The 24648-nt window shown below is 40.2% G+C and overlaps 2 protein-coding genes across 3 annotated transcripts in view; both read left to right on the plus strand.

Moving 5' to 3' along the window:
- Window positions 1-24648, plus strand: part of TEC (tec protein tyrosine kinase) — a 126597-nt gene that overhangs the window by 31534 nt on the left and 70415 nt on the right. For both annotated transcript variants that reach the window (XM_040484251.1, XM_040484259.1), the window contains exon 2: window positions 4400-4585. In XM_040484251.1, the coding sequence (XP_040340185.1) occupies window positions 4448-4585 (138 nt within the window). In that variant the 5' untranslated portion in view covers window positions 4400-4447. The remainder of the gene's footprint in view (window positions 1-4399; window positions 4586-24648) is intronic.
- LOC121036138 (eukaryotic translation initiation factor 1-like) lies at window positions 22953-23662 on the plus strand. The gene has a single exon (XM_040484274.1). It carries the CDS (start codon window positions 23170-23172, stop codon window positions 23533-23535), a length of 366 nt encoding a protein of 121 aa, XP_040340208.1. The 5' UTR covers window positions 22953-23169; the 3' UTR covers window positions 23536-23662.

Genomic DNA, 24648 nt, shown 5'->3' on the forward strand with positions numbered 1-24648 from the left:
TCTCTCTCTCTCTCTCTCTCTCTCTCTCTCTCTCTCTCTCTCTCTCTTTAACCAGTGGGGAGACCTCACCCTCAATCACAGCCAAAGACCACAGGGGGTCCTGCAGTGTGATACTGAAACCTGTCTTAAAGAGTACATGTTAGGGGCGCCTGGGTGGCGCAGTCGGTTGAGCGTCCGACTTCAGCCAGGTCACGATCTCGCGGTCCGGGAGTTCGAGCCCCGCGTCGGGCTCTGGGCTGATGGCTCAGAGCCTGGAGCCTGTTTCCGATTCTGTGTCTCCCTCTCTCTCTGCCCCTCCCCCGTTCATGCTCTGTCTCTCTCTGTCCCAAAAATAAATAAACGTTGAAAAAAAAAAAAAGAGTACATGTTAAATCAATGCATATGGCTGTGTTCCATGGACAAACAGAAACAAGTGTCCTTACTGCAGCCCTGCTCTGTCTATTTCTAGGTTCCCTTGCCCCCAGTCCAGTGCCTTAATCATCCACCATATGACAGTGGGCTCGGATAGGGCGTACATGACCAGGAGAGATGAGGCTGGCCTCTGTAACTTTTGCCCTTTGACCCAGGAAGTCTTCTCTTCTTCCTTTCCCTTCCCTCCGCTCCCCTCCGCTCCCCTCCCCTTCCCTTCTCTTCCGATATTATTAGTAGTAAGAGACTATGGCTTTACTAGGTATCTTGATGGTTGGATTCCTCATTGGTTCAGCTTCAATAGGTCAGCAGGAAAGTACTCAAAACTTAGAGTACCATTAATCTGGTACTCAGATTTGCAACACTGGACAGAGAATGTAGCTTCTTAGTGGTTTGGGTTTCTCATTTGTGAAACAGTGACAGTTTCCGTTACCTACTTCAGAATATTGGTGTTCAAAGACTAATGTGTTAAGTTTTCCAAAGTTTATTTATTTATTTAAGTTTTATTTATTTTGAGATAGAGAGAGAACACAAGTGGGAGAGAGGCAGAGAGAGCATCCCAAGCAGGCTCTGCCCTGCCAGGGTGGAGCCTGATGTGTGGCTCGAACCCGTGAACCGTGAGATCATTGAGTTACATTCTATCTTCAGCTGGAAGTCTACGTGAGGAGAATTTTCCTTCGTTTGTATCTCTGTGGAACTTTAGTAGTTTTCTTTGGCCAAGCTTTCCCATTAACCAACGAAGTATTGAAACAACAGAGAACTTTTAATTGTATGGTGTGGAATGATGGAGGGAGCCCTTCACTTGGAGTCAGGATACTTCTTTTAGTCTTGGCTTGTGTGCCTTCGGGCAAATCATTAAACTTTTCTGAACCTCAGCTTCTTAATTTGTAAAATGAGTGAGATAGATGATGACTAGCATTTCTTTTCTTTTCTTTTCTTTTCTTTCTTTCTTTCTTTCTTTCTTTCTTTCTTTCTTTCTTTCTTTCTTTCTTCATGAAATGTCAAATTGGTTTCCATACAACACCCAGTGCTCATCCCAACAGGTGCCCTCCTCAATGCCCATCACCCACTTTCCCTTCCCTCCCACGCCCGGCTAGCATTTATTTCAACTCAAATGGTATGTTTCTGTGTAAGGCTATTAATACCTCCCATAAATCATATAAATCTATAAAACATCTCCCTTATAAATCCTATAAAATGCATTTAACATATTTTCTACTGCCCCCCATGTTGAGACCTTTTGTGTTTAGAACTACAGGTGAGCCACACCCCATTCATCCATCCTTCTGGGCCTTCCGAAAATCTACCTTCCAGTCAGTAACTATGTTATTACTCACTAGCCTGGGAACTATACGTTTGCATATGGCCTGTTTTCCAGGGCATAGCCTGCTTTTCCCTTACAATCCATTGTTTAAGTTGTCATTTTCTTTCCTTTTTTTCACGTTTATTTATTTTGAGAGAGCGCACGTGCATGTATGCTCATGACTGGGGGAAGGGCAGAGAGAGAGAGAGAATCTCAAGCAGGGTCCATGCTGTCAGTGCAGAACCCAACTTGGGGCTCAGTCTCACAAACTGTGAGGTCATGACCAGAGCCGAAATCAAGAGTTGGACACTTAACTGACTGAACCACCCAGGCACCCCTAAGTTGTCATTTTTACCCTGCATTGAAAATGTGTTGCACAACGATGAAGAGATGATTTCTGAAGAAGTGCTATTGACATGTCAACAGTTTCTAAGGGAAAAAAAACAAGAGTACTAAAATTTTACTTTAGAAGAAGGAGGACCAACTGAGATGCAAAAGGAGCAAGAGCTTTTTCTTTGACTTCTTAACTTAGAATAACTAATGGGTTAATTGGATCCATCACCCAGCTGTTTATTGAGAGGCTGCCGTAAACACCAAGAGTGCTGTAGTTAGTGTAAGAGCCCAATCTCTTCCTTTAGGATAGTGACTCTCAAATCTACCTGCATGTTAAATCATGAAGCCCTGGGCCCTACCTCAGACCAATTGAATAAAAATATTTGGGTGTAGGGCCCAAACATTTAAAAACATCTTCCTATGCATTAAAAAAAAAAAAGTTTATTATTTATTTTGAGGAGGGAGGAGGGGCAGAGAGAGAGGGAAAGAGAGAATCCCAGGCAGGTTCCATGCTGTCAGCGCAGAGCCTGACTCAGGGCTCGAGCCCACAAACCATGAGATCATGACCTGAGCCGAAATCAAGAGTTGGACGCTTAACCAAATGAGCCATCCAGGCACCGCCCCCCCCCCAGCCCCAGGTGATTTTAATGTGTGCTTAAGGTTGAGAACTATTTCCTTAGGAGCTTGAAATCCAGGCGAAAGTTAAAAACTATACATTAATTGCTATAGAACACAGAAATCTATGATGAGTGATATAGAGATCATGGGTGCATGAATTGGAAGGCATTTAATTAACTGGAGTCATCAGGGAGGCATTGAAGAGCTGAGTTTTGAGCCAGTGGAGTTTTCATACCAACTACTTTGACAGGGTGTGGACTATTTGAAGAGCAGCGGGAAGGACAGATTGGATGTTAGGTTGTAGCCAGGTTGTGATTGTCCGGTGTCCATATGGGGATTTTGACTTTATCCTGCAGGTGGTAGGAAGGCTTTTGAGGAGTCACTGAGGACTTCTGGTGTATAAAAAAGGCATGAGAACTTGGTGTCTTTGAAGATGGATCCGATGGCAGTAAGGGGTATGTCATTTGAACAAAGTGAGACAAGAGCCTGTGGAAAGAAAGACCAGTTGGAAAGCTGCTATCATCGTCCAGATTATAATGCTCTGAGCTAGGAAAAAGGCAGTGGAATTTAAAAAATAATGATAGTAAACATTTGTATGGAGTTTTCATAATCAGCAAGTTTGTTCTCACGTCTCATTAAAATTCACAATAACCTTGGTGTATTTTGTAAATATTTTGTAAATGAAGGAACTGGTATACAGAAGTTAAATTGTGGTAAAGTAACCTTACTGAAATGCGGGTCCTAACTGGATGATGACAGAGAAGTAATAGGGGGTTGCAAGGGCTCTTCCGGGGCATCATGTTGGATGTGGACGTAGTAGAATTCCTAGTGGCTAACTCAGTGTCAAGGCTCTGGCTGTGCTCTCAGGTACCTCCTTATGTTGTTCACATTGACTTCCGTTGCCTCTGTGGTTTGATGTGCAATGACTTTTTATAAATGTGTGGTGAAGGGAAGGGAATAAAAGGCTGTTGTCCATTCAACTTCTATCAAATAAGAATTTTAATGTATTTTCTGAGTATTTTTGGTTTTCAGATAGTTAAATTTTATTGAATTTTAGAAGGCTTAGTCTAGGTGTGGGGGATCCACATACAGGGCTGACCTTATCCAGATGTAGGTTAGCTGTGACCAGGTAGATTTCCTTTTCTCTTGTGGTTGAGACAGGAGCCATAGGGAAGAGAACTGAGCGTCCTGGTGTAAACATTGGAGAACATCCTCACGGCTGGGGTAACTAGGATATTTAATCAGGATTACATCCTTATCAGAGCTGGAGATTGACTCCTATCCATCACTGTGGTAATTCATTTTGTTCGCAAATCCACCAGAGCTGTGTACTCATCTGTTTTGTACACCAGGATCCTGAGGCAACTTAAATACCAGCCTAAATCATCCATGCATGTGATGAAATGCACTTTTTCATCTGAGATATTTGTTTCTCTGCAATCAGATAGCAGAAGAATGTGCCAGAAACCTATGGGATGCTGGGGAGGTACAAAAGGAATGAATCATCATCATGGCAAATCTTGATTAGATTTTCTTATGAAATGCTGGGAGGAGGCGGGGGAAGAAGAGGAGGTTGAGCTTTTGTGCCCTGGGTAGTTTCAGTCCAGGTGCATAGACTAACGTTCACCGGCTGCAGCCATGGTGAGGGTAAGTGCTATTTTGGTAATTTGGAATGAGAACATCTTTGGAAAATTAAGATGTCCCCTTTTATTTCAACTGTTTATCTTCTCATTTTAGAATCCTGGGATCTTCAATGGCAGGAGACAGAGTGATCAGAAGCCCGAGATGAATTTTAACACTATTCTAGAAGAGATTCTTATTAAAAGGTCACAGCAGAAAAAGAAGACATCGCCCTTAAACTACAAAGAGAGACTTTTTGTGCTAACGAAGTCCATGTTAACCTACTATGAGGGTCGAGCAGAGGTAGGAGACAATAAAAATTCATTCTGCTTTCTGCATTGGTAATATTTTATAATATTATTTCCCCCCACCCCAAAATCGTATGGAATACATTTTAGGTTAGTGAAGTTTAAGTAATAATTTTTTATCATTTGGATCTGAATATAAAGTTTAGAATATGGTGAGAAAGTCTCTTAATTATGGTTTCGTGTATATGGATATACTTTTCATATCAGCCTACTGTATTAATCCTTTCAAGAAAACATTTCTACGATGGTTTTATATATATATATTTTTAAGTTTATTTATTTATTTTGAGACAGAGAGAGAATGCATGCAAGCACATGTGCAGGGGAAGGGCAGGGAGAGAGGAAGAGAGAGAATCCCAAGCAGGCTCTGTGCTGTCAGTGTGGAGCCTGATGCGGAGCTTGATCCCACGTACTGTGAGATTGTGACCTGGAAATCAAGAGTCAGAGGCTCAACCCACTCAGCCACTCAGGCACCCCACCACATTATTCCTTATGAAATCTATTAAGTATATTGTATTCATGGATCCATCCCATAACCTACTGTATTGTGTATCAAAATCTGCTTTAGCTCGTATACACTGTGTCTTTGCCCCTTGCTTTATATGAATAGTTCTTCGTTATTAAGTGGAAATTATTTAAAACTCGTTAGTGATTTCGTGGATCCAGCATATTGCTGAAGTTGACCTAAAGCAGAACTGCTCAACTTTTTTGTGTGTGTGATAAGCAGCTACTGCAAAGTGCCTTTTATGAGAGGAAGGAGAAGCGGCTTGCTAAAAACCTAGTCAGTGAGCATGTGGCATAGTGAGGTCTTATCAGTTGCTTTAGCCTCTGGGTTTACCACCAGATGAGGCCTGTGAATGTATCGTTGCCTCTGGCCGACCATTTTTCTCCTGGCATCTTGGGAATGCGTCATCTAGTCCTGCCAGTCCAGCCATGCTCCTCTAGTAGAAGCACTCTTGGATTCCAGGAAATGGATGGAGACCGTATTGCCCTTGTTGACCACATCTGTTATCTAGTTGGTTATAGTAGTTTGCTGGTGATCTTGTTGTTTGGTTTTATTTTAGTTAATTCTTCTTTTTCACCTAGAGTGCCTCTCTTAGATTGATTGATTTACTGTTTTTGGTTGTTTGTCTTGTGTGTTTTTGTTTGTTTGTTTGTTTACTCCCACTGATGTCTCTGTGTTTTTGTTCCCCTAATTCAGAGAGAACGGCATTGTTTCTTACTGGTTGTCCTTAACTCTGTTAATTTCTGTTGTGGCTTGTCAGGGCGACTTGTGCAATTCTGCACGTTCATGTAATATAGGACTAAAGTCCTTTATCCACCTTCTTAAATCCTTCAAATGCTCAAGACCCAACTTGAAAAACTCTTTTAGTGGTAAAACTTGGCCCGAGATGAAGTTATTTTTAATCTTTGTTTGTCCTAGTTAGTCAGTGTGATTTTTTTTTTTTGCATGTGTGTGTGCAGAAATATTAATGTTTTTATTTTGTATGGTATATGTGCTATATTTCATTTATTAAATCTGAAAAATTTACAATTCCAAAAGGTTTCAAGTAAGACCAGAAATAAGAATTTTTATTTTATTTTATTTTATTTTATTTTTATATTTAAAGCTTATTTATTTATCTTGAGACAAAGAAAGTATGCATACACGCCCAAGCACAAGTGGGAGAGGGGCAGAGAGAGAGGAAGGAAGAATCCCAAGCAGCCTCTGTGCTGTCAGAGCAGAGCCTGATACAGGCTCAAACTCATGAACAGTGAGATCATGATCTGAGCTGAAATCAAGAATCAGTCACTTTAACTGAGCCACCCAGGTGCCCTGAAAAAAAAAAAAAATTAGAATCTACAATAGATTTTTTAAATATACCTTTTTTATTTTATTTATTTATTTTTTATTTAAAAAAAACATTTTTTTTAACGTTTATTTATTTTTGAGACAGAGAGAGACAGAGCATGAATGGGGGAGGGGCAGAGAGAGAGGGAGACACAGAATCTGAAGCAGGCTCCAGGCTCTGAGCTTTCAGGCCAAAACCCGACGCGAGGCTCAAAGTCACGGACCGCGAGATCGTGACCTGAGCTGAAGTCGGACGCTTAACTGACTGAGCCACCCAGGCGCCCCTAAATATACCTTTTTTAAAAGTTTATTTACACTGGGTGTTGTATGGAAACCAATTTGACAATAAACTTCATATATTGAAAAAAAAAAGTTTATTTATATTGAGAGAGTGAGCAGAGGAGGGGCAGAGAGAGAGGGAGAGAGAGAAATCTAAGCAGGCCCCGCACTCTCAGTGCAGAGCCTGACACAGGGCTGGAACCCATGAACTGTGAGATCATGACCTGAGCTGAAATCGAGAGTCCCACCGCTTAACCGACTGAGCCACCCAGGTGCCCCTAAAATAGATTTTAAGGGAAAACAACAAATTTTTGCTGTATAGTAATTACTTGTTATAATTTGAACGTAATGTAATAAGTCTACAAAAAGAACAGAAATAGAACTGTGAGAGTGGTAAAACATGGTAGTTTCTTAAACAAACAAAAAAAAAAGCCTCAGAGCCAGTATTATCTGCTTAGAAATATGGACTGATACAATTGAAATATGTTGCAATTATTAAGTCACTTTGAAGATGATAAATATACAAGGTTAAAAGTGCCCTAATTATTTTAGATTAAGTGGAGTAAAGAGAAGAGTGGAACCCTTTTTATTTCAGAACCTGGCCCATGTCTTGTCTGGGAGCAGCCTCAGCCACTGTGAGAACCAGAAAGGACAGAATGAGGAGGTTGTCACAACACTTAAATACTCAGCTTTGGGCATTCAGCATCAGGGTCCACCTCCTTTCTGGCTGCTAACTGGTCCAGGGAGCCTAGTCCTGCTTTAACCTCCACTCTGATGAGCTGGGCATGTTAATCCCTCCTGGATTCTTTTTCTCAGGGACAGACGTTCACTAGCATATGTAGGACTTTCAGCTTGAAACATGGTTGCAGATTTGTTTGCCTTTCACAGTTAAAAATAAATCATTGTCCATATTAAAAAGCTGGGAATTTTAAGAGAAGAATCTGAATTTTTGTAAAAATAAAAGTCTGACAATACTGGGCTGAGTTTCTGCATGACAACTCTCTGCCTGATTTCTAGGTAAGCCTGAGAGTGCCCCACTTTTGTGTTTCTTCCCTGTTTCGGTTAATGTGCTCAGTTCTCTGTTTTCTATGGATAAATATTCCAGTTTCCATCTCCCCAGTCCTAGAAGCACTGATCCAAAAATGTGTGTGACTTGAGTAACTCATAAGAATCAATAGGTATCAATATTATATATTTAAATATATATATATATCTTTAATACCTATTGATCATATCGATATAATTATAATATATATAATTTATTATATAATAATTATATATTATATTGATTATATATATGTATATATATATACATATATATATATATATATATATATGTATATATATAGTCAAAATCTAAGACTAGAGGTGAATTAGAAAAACCATAGGGACCATTCAGGGGTTAGGATAAATAGCCCTAGAGATATTTATTTTAGTGGTTCATAATTCTGTTTTTAAAAGAAAAACAGTGGGTAGGCTTTTGATTGACCTAGTTACTATGATTCCTAGTGTCTTCATGGCAGTTAAAGGCCATTAATGTTTTATTAAAATCATCACTTAATCATAATGTGACTCAGATGTCCATCTTCCCCTGGGTCTGTGAACCCCAGCTCCTCCAACATGAAGGCAACAAGCTTTTCTTCCTATTAAATATAGTTTATTGTGCTTTTTGAAGTATGCTAAGAAATTCTGTTCTAGAATGATGAGAAATTCAGTCCTGCTGTTTCTTCCAAGTCTGATATTGGCAGAGTTGGATTTCAGTTTCTGCTGTGGGCTATTCCTTGGTTTGTCCTCCCTTGTTCTCATTGCCCTCAGTTAGCTCGTGTTTCTGTGCATTCTAGTGAACTGAGAAGAGATCTTCTTGGCAATTTATATTCTTTGCTCTTATTCATAATGACATAAAACATAGGTCCTTGGGGTTTTCATAAGTGATCTTGTTCTCTGGTCACGGAACCAAATGACACATGGGTTAGACCCCCTGACATGCCAGGGGAGCCTCCATGTGGAATTGAGATGGGATTCAAGGAAGAGCAGGGCTGGAGCTTGAACAGGAAATAGGTCTCTGGTGAGAAAAGGAGAGGAGAGATCTCTAGATGTTGAGATTTGGAATAACAAGAAAAATTCAAGTAGTATCTAAATCTACAGTTATCATTAGCTAAGACATCAGGAACTTGTTACAATTGGACCTTGGTACCAAGGTACTAATTTGGCTGGTTTGTTGTCTGTAATACTGTTCCAGTATGGAAACTGGTAAATAGTTTATAAAGTCAAAGAGTAGGGTCACTGGTTGTGTCAGGGATCCCCAAGGCTCTCCCCAGGTTTGGTGATTCACTAGGAGAACACACAGTACTTGGCACATAGTTGTCCTTATTTAAAGATTTAAAAAAATTTTTTTTTAATGTATGTATTTGAGAGATAGAGACAGGGTGTGAGTGGGGGAGGGGCAGAGAGAGACCTACACAGAACGTGGCGCAGGCTCCAGGCTCTGAGCTGTCAGCACAGAGCCCGAGGTGGGGCTCGAACTCATGAGCTGTGAGATCATGATCTGAGTCAAAGTTGACGCTTAATTTGCTGAGCCACCCAGGCACCGCTTTATGGCTATGATTTTTGACCGTGGAAGGAGACAGAGCTAAATTATCAAAGGGAAAAGACACTTGGGGCAAATCTATAGGAAACCAGGCACAAGTTTGCAAGAGTCTTTTCTCAGTGGAGTCTTCAAAGTGTGTACATAATTCTTCTAGCGCTCACTTGTGGCCATAATGAAATGTTGTCTACCAGGGAAGCGCATTGGAGACTTAGCACCTTTTCATTGGAAGCTGGTTACATAGGCACCCTTTGTCTAGCGTGTACCAAAATTCCAGACTCCGCAAGGCAAGTAGGTGCTCAGCATTAAACCATGTTGTTTGTTCAAACAGTTTAGGCACAATGAGCTATTTTTATCAGTGCTGGGAATGGTAGGACCCTCTCAGAGTCCAGGTTCCCAGATGCCAGCCAAGGGCCAACCTGGTAAAGAGGCCTTTCTCTAAGCCGCTAGGTCTCTAGGACTATTGTGTTAACTCTTTTCTGCACATTAGTAGTAATAGTGACACAAATTATTGAGTACCACATACAGACGAGGCACGGTGCTGGGTACTTTACATACATTATTTCCTTTCTTCCTCAAAATAGATGTTTTATTAGTTCCCCCTATTTAAAAAATGAGTGAGGCTTAGAAAGCTTAAAAACTTGTACAAGGTCATACACTAATGAGTTGCAGGGCTGTTTTCTTTAAAGCCTATTTTTGAAAGAACCTTGATAGTCTGGGTAAAATTAGAAAAAAAATCTATTAAATCTCTCTGTAACACAGATGAAATTTTATGTTAAAGCTTTTTGACACTATTTTTGTTTACTACTTTCAGTTATGATTTTTTTTTAAAAATCATTTTTTTTTTTAATTTTTTTTCAACATTTATTTATTTTTGGGACAGAGAGAGACAGAGCATGAACGGGGGAGGGGCAGAGAGAGAGGAAGACACAGAATCGGAAACAGGCTCCAGGCTCTGAGCCATCAGCCCAGAGCCTGACGCGGGGCTCGAACTCACGGACCGCGAGATCGTGACCTGGCTGAAGTCGGACGCTTAACCGACTGCGCCACCCAGGCGCCCCAAAAATCATCTTTTTGGTAGAAGAAAGTCAGCACTAGTCAGGGTTTTTGTCCTGGCTCTGCCACTATCTAATTGGACTTCATGAAACAATATTCTTCAACCCATGTATCTCTTTACGCTCTCAACTCCTCTTTTGTCATCTCTATTTCAACCCAACACGCATTCGATCTTTTACCAAATGCTATGAATTCTCCTTGCCTTCATCACAACCTTATTGCAGTTCCCAACTCCATTCTCTTGGTGGATTTACTGCCCTATTTGATTCTATTCTTGGTCCTTAATCTTTTATTTATGCGGCCATCATAGGGATATTTAAAACCTGTAGCTTTGTATCTTCTTTAGGATCAAGTAAAAACTCCTGAGCTTGGAATGCAAGGTCCTTGATGCCATTTTTCCTTGTCTTCCCTCTTTCCTCCTTCCACCTCCTGCTGAGTCTTCTACCTACTCTTTCACATTATGCCTTTCTTAATTTTTTTCAGTCTACTTGGCGTGATACATTCCTCTGTCAGCCTGTGAGGATCCGTCTGTCCATCCCGCCTTCTATATTATCCATCAAAAATGTGTTGAGTGCCTAGCATATGCTCATCTTTTCTGACTCACCCCAATGCCTACCTTCTCTGAAGTCTTCCCTGTATCCCTCCCACCAAAGGTAGAATCCCCCCCACCCCACCCCAGCCTTCTGTGCTCTGTGCATGTCTTTGTTGGTGGCACCTTGGTTACCCAGCTTTAACTGCATAAATGTGTCCCCCAGTGGACTTTAAGCTCTTTGAGGGCAGGGCTCATAGCTTTTCCATCTTTGTATTTCCAAAAGTCTAGTGCAGAGTTGAAGATTCAGTACATGTTGGATGGCTGCATGGATCAAAGGAGAGATGGGCAGACCTCAAACTTCAGAAGCAGGCAGGACAGGTTTATCTTAAACATACATCGTAAAGAACCAGAGAGGTTGTCACACTGCTCATATGTAGAAGAGTCAGGATTTGAGTCCCTCCTATAATACCACAGGTACTTTCCTTATTTTATTCCAACATTCTTTGTGATGAGATGTTTGATATTATAATCTTTTACCCGGGTTAATTGTCAGGATGGTGAAGCAATCAGTTCTTAAGTATAATGGCGCATGTTTCTTGAATACTCTGGGTAGCCTCCCATATTTCTCTAGGGTCTTCTGGGTCTTAAGGGTTGTTCTCTTGACCACCCCTGGGAACGTGGAGACTCTTAGTGATATAGACATAAGAGCCTATTCAGGTTCTGAGATGATGTGATGTTTGTCTTTTAGTTGTATCTTTAGACTGGGTAGACCTCCCAGTGGGAAGCATAGGTTCACAAGGCCCTGCTAATCACTACCTGAACACATATAATTTTCAGCACTTGTTAGAATTCTGGGGAATGGATATGGACTGGAAAAAACTGTTGCTTTTACAAGTCAATTGGAAGCATTTACATCAGACTCTAGAGGTTACTGTGTAGTTCACCAGCTTGTAAAAAGTAAGATAGTGAGACAGCTCTAAATACTCCACAGACAGAACAGTGGTTAGTGTCCTAGGGGTTTTATTTGTTTGTTTTGCTCTGAGAGGTCTCAACTATGTTAACCCATGAAAACTCATTTTCTAGTTGGCAGTTGAGTTTCCTTCTTTTGGAAATTAGATTGTATCAGTTTCTTGTCTTGTGTCTCAGTTTCCTTTCTTGTGCCTCTTCTCCCACTTTTCATTCATATCTGTTTTCTTATTCTACTGTCCTGGATCTGACTTTCCTCATCATTAGTCACTTTAAAGGGCCAAGATCCGGGTCTGAAGTCCTATGATCTGATTTATTCCCTTAATTTGCCAAGTTAATCTATTTTCATTTAATGATATTCATTTTTTTTTTTCTCTAGGAAGCAGAAACCTATTTAAGACAGAAGAGGGGGAGAATACCATTCCTAAAATTTGGGGGATAACTTTTTATTTTGGTGTAGTTTCAACTTACAGAAAAGTTGGAAGAATAGTACAAGGGACTCTCAAGTAACCTTTATTCAGATTCACAAATTGTTTCTAGTTGTCCCATTTGCTCTATAATTCTCTTGGTCGCTGTCTTTCTCTTTATTTTTTAATTTAATTTTATTTTTAATGTTTATTTATTTTTAAGGGGGGGGGGCAGAGAGAGAGGGAGACATAATATCCAAAACAGGCTCCAGGCTCTGAGCTGTCAGTAGCCCAACGAGAGGCTCGAACTCATGGACCATGAGATCATGGCCTGAGCCAAAGTTTGACGTTTAACTGACTGAGCCACCCTGGTGTCCCTCTGTCTTTCTCTTTAAATGCATGTTGTTCTCTGAACCATTTGAGAGAAAGCTGTAGACATTGCCCCTTTTACCACTTAAAAGGTCTTTGTGTATTGTCTAGGAACTAGGTCCATTCTGTTTTATAACCACAGCGTAAGGATCAAAGTCCAGACATTTAACACTGATACAATACTATCATCAAATTCAGAGTCCGTGGTCAAATTCATTCATCATGCCACGGATGACTTCATTGCTACTTCTCCACTTCCTCCTCTTGCCAAGTCCTGGATAGAATCCTGGGTTACATGTTGCATTTTGTTGGTCAAGATGTAAAGTTTTTAAATGTCCATGGTGAGAAGAGGAGAGATGTATAGAAGAGATGCTGTTTTTTTTTTTTTTTTTTTTTTTTTTGGTTACAGCCTATAACATGCCAGCTATCATATGAATACTCAGTGATTGTGTGTGAATGCCTACAAACGTGAAATCAGATTTAAAAACCTTTGCAGTCTATTCCCTTTCTCTCATTCTCATGGTCATCATTAGGAGTGGGGAGATCCCCCTCCTCCCAAAGAAATTATTGTAGCCTGGCCCACTAGGATGAGTAAAAATCACTTATTCCAGTTTCCATGTCCTCCCACCTTCAGTTTTAACTTTTATTCTCCCATGTTAAACAGTTGCTAAGGATCTGGCTATGATAGCTGTGGTTCATTCCCTTGAGTCTTTGTATTACAATGAGACAAGAAGTATAAGGAAAATCAATATTTTTGTTCAGAAATGGTTACCCAGTTTATCTTATTCATAAGACTTAGCTCTCAGCAATTTTTAGTGATATCAAAAAGTCAAATTTCCCTCAAAGTTTTATTTAACAGTTTTGCCACTGAATATATTCAAAAGACTGTGCCATAGGCACTGAAAGCAATTATGAAAGGAACAATCCCCACAATGTTTGGAAATGGCATTATAGTTGAAATAAATATAGTGTTTCTCCCCACCTCTCTTTTCCCACCTGTTTTTCCCACCTGCCTATCTTGAAAGAAACTTCTCTTAATTGGAAATGTGTGTAACTTGTTGCAGTTTTTTTTTTTTTTTTTTAAAGAACTGTGTTTGACAATCATGATTTTTGTAACATGAGTTTTATTTTTCCCTGTTGCATCATGACCTACTGGGTTGGGGATTCTTAGAAATCTTTGAAGCTACTTTTGTAATTAGTAGTTTCTAGTAAGTGTTTGTTGATGAAGATAGGTATGATAGCACTTATCCTGAGGGACTGTTAAAGAAGAGATCAAATTACATGAGCAGAGGAAGATTTGGTGGCAAAAGTATAGATTCTGTGGATTTTGGGGGGTGGTGGAGGTTGGAGGGGTTGGAGACATCCACTTGGCCAAGGGTTGGAGTAGGAGCAACGTGGGTCAGGGAGTGCCCCTTCCGTACAGAGGGGACAGCACATGGCAGATACCATGGGCATGGAAGGGGGTTTGCTATATTTGTGGCACCGTTCTGTTCTAGACCTATATGGGCTTTTTAAAAAAAAAAATTTTTTTTTTAACTTTTGAGATGGGGGAGGGGCAGAGAGAGAAGAACAGAGAGAGAAACCCACTCTCAGAGTGAAGCCCAACTCAGGGCTTGATCTCATGACCCTGAGATCATGACCTGAACCAGAATCAAGAGTTGGATGCTTAACCAACTAGACCTGTATAGATTTCTATAACTGATAATTACCGGTACACGTGGATAATTGATTTGTTAGTAAGAAAGAATAATTATACAATTTTAGAGCTGGGAGGCATTTTTAAAATTTCTATTTACTTATTTATTTATTTATTTATTTATTTATTTATTTATTTATGAGAGCATGGGTGGGTGAGGGTGAGGTGGGCAGAGACAGAGAGGGAGAGAGAATCCCACCATGTGCAGAGAGGGAGAGGGAGAGGGAGAGAGAGTGCGGAGCCCAGAGTGGGGCTTGAGCTCACTTGAAGCAGGGCTGGAACTCATGAACCGTGAGATCATGACCTGAGCCAAAGGTGGACGCTCAGCTGACTGGGCCACCCATGTGCCCCTAGAGGTGTTTTAAAAAAATGACCCCCCAATTTTTCACTTGTGGGAACTGAGGGTAAGGAAATGATCTGCTTGAGTTCACCTAGTAAGCTAGTTGCTAAGCCTGGACCAAAACTCAGACCTGAATGTTCCTGTGTTAGCCTCTGATTGGATAATCTTAGTTCTGGGAAGGATGTAGTATTTGGGGTGCTCAGGTAGGTTGCTTGAGAGTACTTACGAGCTTGTACACAGAATGGGCACTATCTAGTGACTCTTAGGATACCTTTGCTTAAAAATACTAATCACTTCTCTGCCTTTGAAGTTTTGCTCTTTTTGCACCTAATAGTTCCTTTTCTTTATCTCTAGTCCTCCCCTGCCCTCAAAGGTTATAAATGCCTTGCCCTTTTAAAATTACTGTTATTATAATAATAATCAGTAGTAGTATTATAGCCTTTTCCCTCACAAACTACATAATAATCTCCTTGAGGGCAAAGAAGAAACCTATCACACAATGCCTCGCACCCATTAGGATCTCAAAAAAGGTTTTGTTGACAATAATTACGATGGTGATAGTGTTTTGGGGGGAGCAGAAAGGTCTTTAGAGACATTGCGGTAATTATTTCTCTTGCAATTTTGTTTCATTTTATTTTTTTAGGAGATACATTATTTAAGTTTAGAAACAAAGCTGCATTTCTCCAAACTAAAATGTGGATGTTATTTTCAACTACAGGAGTCTGAACTGTCAGAAGTCATACAGCAGTTTGAGAAAGTGAAACTCCATTTTGAGTTGTTTCTAGGTTGTTTAGGACATGCTGCATCTTAGCATGCTTGAAACTGGTCAGGCACACACAAGGAATTATCTATGAAAGGGAGCGTAGAAACACCTGTGTTGTTCAGCAATTCATTCTGTGACTCTTAGAACTCCTGCCATTAATGGCCTTTGAATTTTGTGAATATACTGTACTTCTGAGATAAAATATTAAACTTTGACGATTACTACTTCAGATAATTGAAAACGGTGTAGTCTTATTACTAAAGCTCATTTACCTTTTTAAGTTTTGAAAAAAATGTTTTATGTTTATTTATTTTGGAGAGAGAGAGAGAGAGAGAGAGAGAGAGAGAACCAGCGTGCGACCAAGGGAGGGGCAGAGAAAGGGAGACACAGAATCTGAAGCAGGCTCCAGGCTCCAGGCTGTCAGCACAGAGTCCAACGTGGGGCTCAAACCCACAAACCGCGAGATCATGACCTGAGCCCAAGTCGGACGCTTAACCGACTGAGCCACCCAGGTGCCTTTAAAATTTTTAATCATGGAGAATTGTCCATAATACTTGCACCCTTCCACATTACTGAACACCTAAAATGAAAAATCGCACCCAAAATCGTTGTTTGTTGAATAAAACTAAATGAATAAGAGACTTAAATGAAATCTCTCAGTGATTTTTAATAGATTTTGGGAAGGGAATTCTCCCTTCCCCCAATTATCCTAGTTGTATGAGAAAACTTTTTTCCATTCTGTCTTTATTCCACATAATCACATAGGTATAGCTGTTCCTTAATTTTATTTGCCACAGCAAAAAGGAACATGAAAGTTATAATTCCCTGCTCGTGAGATTGTAACATGTGAATTTTTTTTCATTTTAGAGGAACACATATATTATATATAATTGTTTATTTATAAACGGTATATATAGAATTATATATTTATAAGTTATAGAATGTGTAAATATTAAAGTATTACATATATTTACTAAATCTATATTAATATGTTAATTAATTTCCTGGCAGAAGAGAGGCCATAAGCCCGTACACTTAAAAAAAATTTTTTTTAGTGTTTATTTATTTTTGAGAGAGAGAGAGCACAAGCAGGGGAGGGGCAGAGAGAGAGGGAAACACAGAATCTGAAGCAGGCTCCAGGCTCCCAGCTGTCAGCACAGAGCCGGACGCGGGGCTAGAACCCACGGACCTCGAGGTCATGACCTGAGCCGAAGTTGGACACTCAGCCGACTGAGCTACCCAGGCGCCCCAGTCCATACACTTTTATTTGTAACACGGGCCTCACGTCATTTGTCTTACTCATTATTTGAAGGATTTCGAGTACGTACAGTGTGCTAGGGATGGAGGGATTAAAGGGTGCAGGACTCTGGCTCCGTTAAGCTTACAGGCTGCTTAAGTTATAGTTCTGCTTTCGCAGGCTCGTAGTGACAGACTTTATTCCACTGCATCCACCGGGCTGTGAAGCTGGAGTTCCCATCCTCACACCCCACTGTTGCCCTCGCCTGTGTATTTCTGGAGTATCTGGGACTCTTACACTTCACTTGCCCTTGGGTTTCCAGGGGTGATAGGGGATGGTTGCACAGACAGGATTTCAAGGTTTCCTTCTGTTGTTAAATTTTAGTTGGCTTAGATTTCACAAAAGTGCAAGTGTTTTGCATACATATTGCGATACTGTGTACTCGCTAGCATCTCCGTGAAGTGTATCTGCAGATAACCAACAGATTTCTGCACTGTTTACTTTGCAAGTGAAGAAACTAGGGGACAAAGCCAGGTCACCTTCTCTGAATTGACATCCTATCTGACTAGATGAACCAAGATGTCTTATCTTTCTGGCTAATGTGCTGTCTGTTAAACCACATTGTGCTAATGACCGCAAAGGGGGCCTGACTTCCTTAAATGTAACTTCACTGACCACCTGTATACATAGTTTCCTTCCTCCTTCCCTGCTTTGGCTCTGTGTATCAGACCTTCAAAAGACAGTTCTTTTAACCTTGATGGTTTGTGTTTCTTTTTTTCCTCACTGCCCCCCTGTGAGGTGGGAGTCCTATGCATACAAGTAAATTAGAGTTTGTGGAAGAGACACCTACAGAGAGAAAAGATTTCTGTGAATGGTTGTGTGAAAGAGGTTGAAAAGGGTTATGCTTAGATGGTAACCCTTAAGAACTTTAAGGTGGGTTTGGTTAAATAGTTCATTTCGTAAATACTCGATTCTTCACAGAAAAAACTCACAAGTAACTCAATTAAATGTGAATTTAATCACTCATAGTCAATCCCAACAGGAGAGAGCAGTGTCACAGCTGGAAAGGACCCCCTATAAATCTACCATAATATATTAAGTTTGTTTAACATTTTTTATGAGTTAAGCAAATGGAGTTTTAGGTCGATTCAGTCCCGACTAGGATTGATTACAGTACAACATCAAAATAAATGGTACAGATTTGAATTGTCATGGAAAAAGGCGAGTAGCTTTATGCTAAAGATCAAATATGTAATTCAGAATTTTTCTTTTTTTTTTTTTTTTAATTTTTTTTTCAACGTTTATTTATTTTTGGGACAGAGAGAGACAGAGCATGAACGGGGGTGGGGCAGAGAGAGAGGAAGACACAGAATTGGAAACAGGCTCCAGGCTCTGAGCCATCAGCCCAGAGCCTGACGCGGGGCTCGAACTCACGGACCGCGAGATCGTGACCTGGCTGAAGTCGGACGCTTAACCGACTGCGCCACCCAGGCGCCCCAGAATTTTTCTTTTTTTAAAGAAAATGTTTATTTCTGAGAGAGAGAGGGTCCCAAGCAGGCACCACAGTGTCAGCACAGAGCCCAATGCAGGGCTTGATCTCGTGAGCCGTGTGATCATGATGTGAGCTGCAATCAAGAGTCAGACACTTAACTGACTGAGCCACCCAGGCACCCCAGAATTTTATTTTTAAGTTTTATTTATTTAAGTAATCTCTACACCCAACATGGGGCTTGAACTCATGACCCGAGATCAAGAGACGCATGCTCTTCTAACTGAGCCAGCCAGGTGCCCCATTTTATTTTTATTTTTTATTTTTTTACTGGGTCATTTCTTTATTTTCAGATGTCCCATTTGATCACTTTTTTTAAATTTTTTTTTATTTTTAACGTATTTTTAATTTTTTTAATTTTTTTTTTATTTTTGAGACAGAGAGAGACAGAGCATGAACGGGGGAGGGGCAGAGAGAGAGGGAGACACAGAATCGGAAGCAGGCTCCAGGCTCTGAGCCATCAGCCCAGAGCCCGACGCGGGGCTCGAACCCATGGACCGTGAGATCACGACCTGAGCCAAAGTCGGACGCCCAACCGACTGAGCCACCCAGGCGCCCCATTATTTGATCACTTTTTAAGCACGGATGTGATGACTGAAACATCTGTAGGGAACAAAACCCAAATCCACTGGATGAGATAGTGTATTTCATGAGGTTCTCGAATCAATTTATCAGCAGTTGTCTGCTCTCCCTTAATTATAGGGAACTGCAGTTGTGGTCTAAGGCTCATTTCCAAATTAATAGGGTTTCTGTGCATTAGAGAGTGAGAGATAAACACTGTGGACTCTGGAGCCAGATTACCTGGGTTCAGATCCTAAATTTGTTACTTTTTGCTGTGTGACCTTGGACAAGCTACTTAATCTCTACACCTCATTTTTTCATCTTCAAACTGGGGAGAAAGCAGGACTACCCTTCTAGGTTCTGGTAAGGAGTAAATGGGTCGCTGTATGTGAAGGGACCAGGGCAGTTCCTGGCATAGAGCAGGTACCATATTAGCACTGGCAGTTTCTGTTCTAGCTCTACACATGAGATATGTTGCACTCTCACCCACTTTTGTCTTTGTTATATATGTATTTCAAAGTTTTTGCTCTTGAGTCTGGCTTTTCTCAGATCTAGACATTTTTGCGCTAAGCATAACTGGGTCATTCTCCTAGGATCGCAGGGGATCCACTCTTTGAATTCACCTCTGTTGCTTGCAGTCAGCTGCATTTGGGGGTTCTGGTAACTGGTGGAAATGCATGCCTCAGAGTAAGGCTGGTTCACATCCCGGCATCTCTGAGCCTGTGTTGGTAGAGCTCTCACTGGGACTGTGTGCTCTGAATGTTTTCCTCTGGATGTGTGTGAGTGGAGAACGTGATGGGATCCTGGCTGTGATAAATGTGCTGCTTCAGTGTGACATTTTCATACACCAGAGGTGGGTCTGCCCTGAAGTTAAAGAAAAGCAAGCATTAGAGACTTTTCATTCCAGAGCCCTTTCTAAGGTTCCAGGAGGCACCCTAGCAGTTTTGTATTCATAATTTTGCACTTAAAAAAAAAGTCTTCTTCTTAAAGCATATAAGCTTCAGGCCACTCAAAACCTTGATCTGTTTCTACAGAGCATAAAGACTTTATTTGTCCTAATACCTGACACTATCTATAAATTCTGCCAGTGAAATACTCCCAAGCACCTCCATTGTAAACCATCACATCTATAATTGGTTTCTGTCCTTAGAAGTCTTCCTTTCAAGAACAAAGTGTTATATGTCTACTTTAATCTGTTAAATTTATCTTTAATACTTTCAGAGTTGTTTTTTAAAGTACCATACATTCTTTTTAAGTTTGTTTGTTTATTTTGAGAGAGAGAGAGAGAAAATGTGCTGGTGGGGGGAGGGGCAGAGGGAGAGAGAGAATCCCAAGTAGGCTCCTTGCTGTCAGTACAGAGCCTGACACGGGGCTCAAACTCACGAACCGTGGGATCATCACCTGAGCCAAAATCAAGAGTCAGATGCTTAACTGACTGAGCCATCCAAGTGCCCCAAGTACTATACTTTTCTTGTTAAATGAATTCCTAAGCGTGTTATGGTTATAGTTACTCTTGTGAATAAGTTATTTTTCATTGTATGTTTGTTGTAATTAGGCGCTGTTAATATATAATCAAGCTCTTGATCATTATAAATCTATTTTGTAACTTACCAGTATACCATGCTATTTCTAAATATTACATGGAGGCACAATTTTCTATACCAGCTTTGCTATAAAAAGGATTATTTTCTATTAAATTTAATCCAAATAATGGATAAATTTGCTAATTTTTTAAAAGTTAGCAAAAATAAAAGCATTTTCAGTTCTAAGTAGGAATACTCAAAAGGGTAGGATTAAATATTTCTTTGCTGAGCAAATTTTAAACTGTGTGCTGGAGGGAAGTATTGATGGTGGCGGAATGTACATAACTAATAACAGCAAACTTTCTGAATTGACTGAAATATAAAATTTAAAAGCAGGGAAGTCTGAGTTTGTAATTCATAATCACTACCAATTGGTGGAGTAAGGAGATTCAAACGTAGGCCATTTGACTTAGAAGTTCCCCAGACATCTCTACCTTAATTTTCTAGCCAAATAAGCAAACAAACAAACAAAAACAAACAAAAAAAAACACATGCCTCTTTTTACTTGAATCAATTAAAAAATTACTACAGTCAATTATTTTGTGGTGGATAATGTTCCAAGCTCTGAGGACACAAAAACATATACAAAGCAAATGTCCTGCTGTCATGGAACTTACATTCTAGAGGAGAAAGGCAGCATACAGATAAACCAATAAATATCTCCCACCTTGAAAAAAAGCAAAGCAGGATGGGAGGGGTGGGGACTTGCATGCTTGTGGGTTTTCTTTCTTTTCTTTTCTTTCTTTCTTTCTTTCTTTGGTCAGTGGTCCGGGAATAGAGATCTTAAGAAAAGACAGGCAGGGGGGAGGGGAAGTCCTTGGGGAGGGGAACCGGGACTGCAAGGCGTCAGGAAAGGCAGGTGGTGCTTCCGTGCTCAGGGAACAGCCGAGAGGCTAAGGGGCTGAAATGGAATGGAGTGGGGTGTAGTGGTGGGGGAGGCCAGAGATCTTTGGGGGCCATGGAGAAGACTTTGGATTTTTTGTTTTTTAATGTGATGGGAGATTTTGGAGGGTTATGAGTGGGGAGTGACAAAATTTGGCCCTTCTGTTCTTGTACTTCAAGGCACTGGGGCACAGTGGAACATGAATTGGCAGAGAATTGGCTGTGCCAGCCAGTTTGACCCTGGGGAGGTCATTTACCCAGTCAGTGCCCCAGTTTCTACTCTAAAATGAGGAAACTGGATTATATGAGTAATTCACTAGAATCGTTTTCATGGCCAATTATGATTCTCAGATCTTAAAATAGTTATTAAACATCCACATGTATTGGCAGAAGTTGTTGACTGTGGGGAAGAGGAGACCCTCCCCTTCCCACTTTCTGCTCAGACTTTGGAACTTCCCTGTCTCCGCCCTGAGCCTTTCCCCTGAGCCTCACCCCTGCCTCTGAGTAGGTGTGTGTATAGTGGTGTTTCACTGTCTTTTCAACCTGCATTTCTCGGGTTACTACAGTAGATGAGCAAGTCTGTGTATTTACATTGTCCATTGGCATTTACTCTCTGTTGAAGTGCCTGTTTGGATATTTTTCCTTCTTTTCTCAATTAGAAAAATTTCTTACTTATTTTTAAAAGATACATATATTCTGAATCAAACTCATTGCCCCTGTATGCTTTGCAGATACTTGTTTGTACTTGGTGGCTTGTCTTTTTTTTTTTTTTTTTTTTTTTTTAATTATGGTGGTAAAATACACATAAAATTTACCATTGTAACCATTTTAAATTGTACGGATCAGTGGCAGTAAGTACATTCGTCATGTTGTGCAACAATTACTACTGTCTGGTTCCAAAGCTTTTCATCACCCCTAACAGGAACCTTGAGAAAGTTCTGTGTGCACTTAGGAAGAATGTGTATCCTGGTGCTTTTGGATGGAATGTTCTGTAAATATCTGTTAAGTTTATTTGGTCTATTTAAGGCTGATGTTCTCTTATTGATTTTCTGTCTGCATGCAAGTAGGGTATTAAAGACCCCTATTATTATTGTATTTCTGTATATTTCTATCTTTAGGTCTGTTAATATTTGCTTTCTATATTTAGGTGCTTCTATGTTGGGTGCATGAATATTTACAAATGTTATATCCTTTTGTTGGAATGACCCCTTTGTCATGATGTAATGCCCTTTTTTGATTCTTATTACAGTTTTTGTTTTAAACTCTGTTTTTTCTGGGGCACCTGGGTGGCTCCATCGATTGAACGACTGACTTTGGCTCAAGTCATGATGTCGCAGTTCTCGATTTCAGGCCCCACATCGGGCTCGCTGCTTTCAACACAGAGCCTGCTTTGGATCCTCTGTCCCCATCTCCCTGCCCTGCCCTGCTTGCACTCTCTCTCTCAAAAATAAATAAACATTTTAAAAAAGTCTATTTTTTCTGATGTGTGTATAGCTACCCCAACATTCTCTTGGTTTCCATTTGCATGGAAGATCTTTCTCTATTCCTTCACTTTTAGTCTGTTTGTGCCTTTTACATCTAAAGGAGTCTCAGGGCACCTGGGTAGTTGAGCATCTGACTCTTGATTTCTGTTCAGGTCATGATCTCATGGTTTGTGGGATCGAGCCCTGAATTGGGCTCTGCACTGACAGCAAGGAGCCTGCTTGGGATTCTCTCTCTCCCTCTCTCTCTGCCCCTCCCCTGTTTTCTCTCTCTTTCTCTCAAAATAAATAAATAAACAACAAAAAAATGAATCTTTTGGCCCTAGTCACTGACCCACCTCTGAGGACTCAGCAGCACCACCCTTGAGCCCCCTTGCTTCCCAGTGCTCTGTCCCGCGTGCCAACCTTCTCTCACCACCACCTTCCGTGGGCCGTTTCCACCAAGGAAAAGGGATTGTATCTTATGTCTGCTATCTGGAATCTCCACTCTTTTTGCCCCTTTGCTGATGCAAGTAAGGGTGATAATCTGTTTCCTGCTAAAGATTATATCCATAAGCATTCATCGGAGAATAGCAGCAGAAAAATCCAGGGGATTGCTGATGATTATGATAAAAAGAAACTAGTGAAGGTCTTTAAGAAGAAATTTGCCTGTAATAGTACTATAATTGAGCATCCAGAACATGGAGAAGTAATTCAGCTACAGGGTGACCAGCACGAGGACGTATGCCAATTCATAGAGATTGGACTGGCTGAGGACGACCAGCTGAAGGTTCATGGCTGTAAGTGCTTTTGGCTCACTGAAGCTTTAGTGAGGATTTCCTCACAATGAGTAGAATTTGCCTTCTGTCCCTTGTCACCAGTTTAAAAATCTCACAGCTTATGGAATGTAACCATTTCAGATCCACTTTTAACTTGGACTAGTGTTACTCCTTCATGCAATGAACTGAAAAGAGCCAAAAAGAAAAAAAAAAAAGACTGTATCTCTTATAGGCAGCATATAAATGGGTCTTTTTTTTTTTTTTTTTTTTCCTTATCCATATAGCCACTCTGGGTCTTTTGATTGGAGAGTTTAGTTCATTTATACGTAAAGTAATCATTGATAGATACATACTTATTGCCATTTTGTTAATTGTTTTCTGGCTGTTTTTGTAGTTCCTTTCTGTTCCTTCTTTCTTCTCTTGCTCTTTGTGATTTGATGACTTTAATGGCATATTTACATTCTTTTCTCTTTATCTTTTATGTATTTACTATAGGTTTTTGCATTGTGATTATCATGAAGCTTACATGTTACAGCTTATAACAGCCTGTTTGAAGTTGATAACAACTTAAGTTTGATCACATTCTAAAACTCTACATTTTTACTCTCCCCCCATGCTTTATGTTTTTGATGTCACATTTTACTCTTAATCTTGTATATCCTTTACTAATAATTGTAATCATAGTCACTTTCACTACTCTTGTCTTTTAATCTATACACCACCTTTGTTAAGTGATAAACCCACTTTATGGGAAAACCCCATATTTTCCTTTCCAGTGAGATTTAATCTTTCATATGTTTTCTTGTGCCTAATTAGTGTCCTTTCTTTTCAGCTTAAAGAAGATCGTTTAACATTTCTAGGGCCAGTTAGTGGTGGTGAAATCCTTTGGCTTTTGCTTATCTGGAAAACTCTCTCTCTCCTTTAATTGTAAATGATAACTTTGTTGGCTAGAATATTCTTGGTTGGAAATTTTTTTTCTTTCAGCTCTTTGATTTTATTGTGCCACTTCCTTATGGCCTGTAAAGTTTCTGCTGAAACAAAAAAAATTTTTTTGCTGCTTTTAAGATTCTTTCCCTGTCTTTAACTTTTGATATTTTAATTATAGTATGTCTTGGTGTTAGTCTCTTTGGATTCATCTTATTAAACTCTGGTCTTCCTGGCTCTGGATTTCTGTTTCACTTCCC

The sequence above is a fragment of the Herpailurus yagouaroundi genome, unplaced genomic scaffold (assembly GCF_014898765.1).
Source record: "Herpailurus yagouaroundi ecotype Mexico unplaced genomic scaffold, PumYag 28, whole genome shotgun sequence".
NCBI classification, from domain to species: Eukaryota; Metazoa; Chordata; class Mammalia; order Carnivora; family Felidae; genus Herpailurus; species Herpailurus yagouaroundi.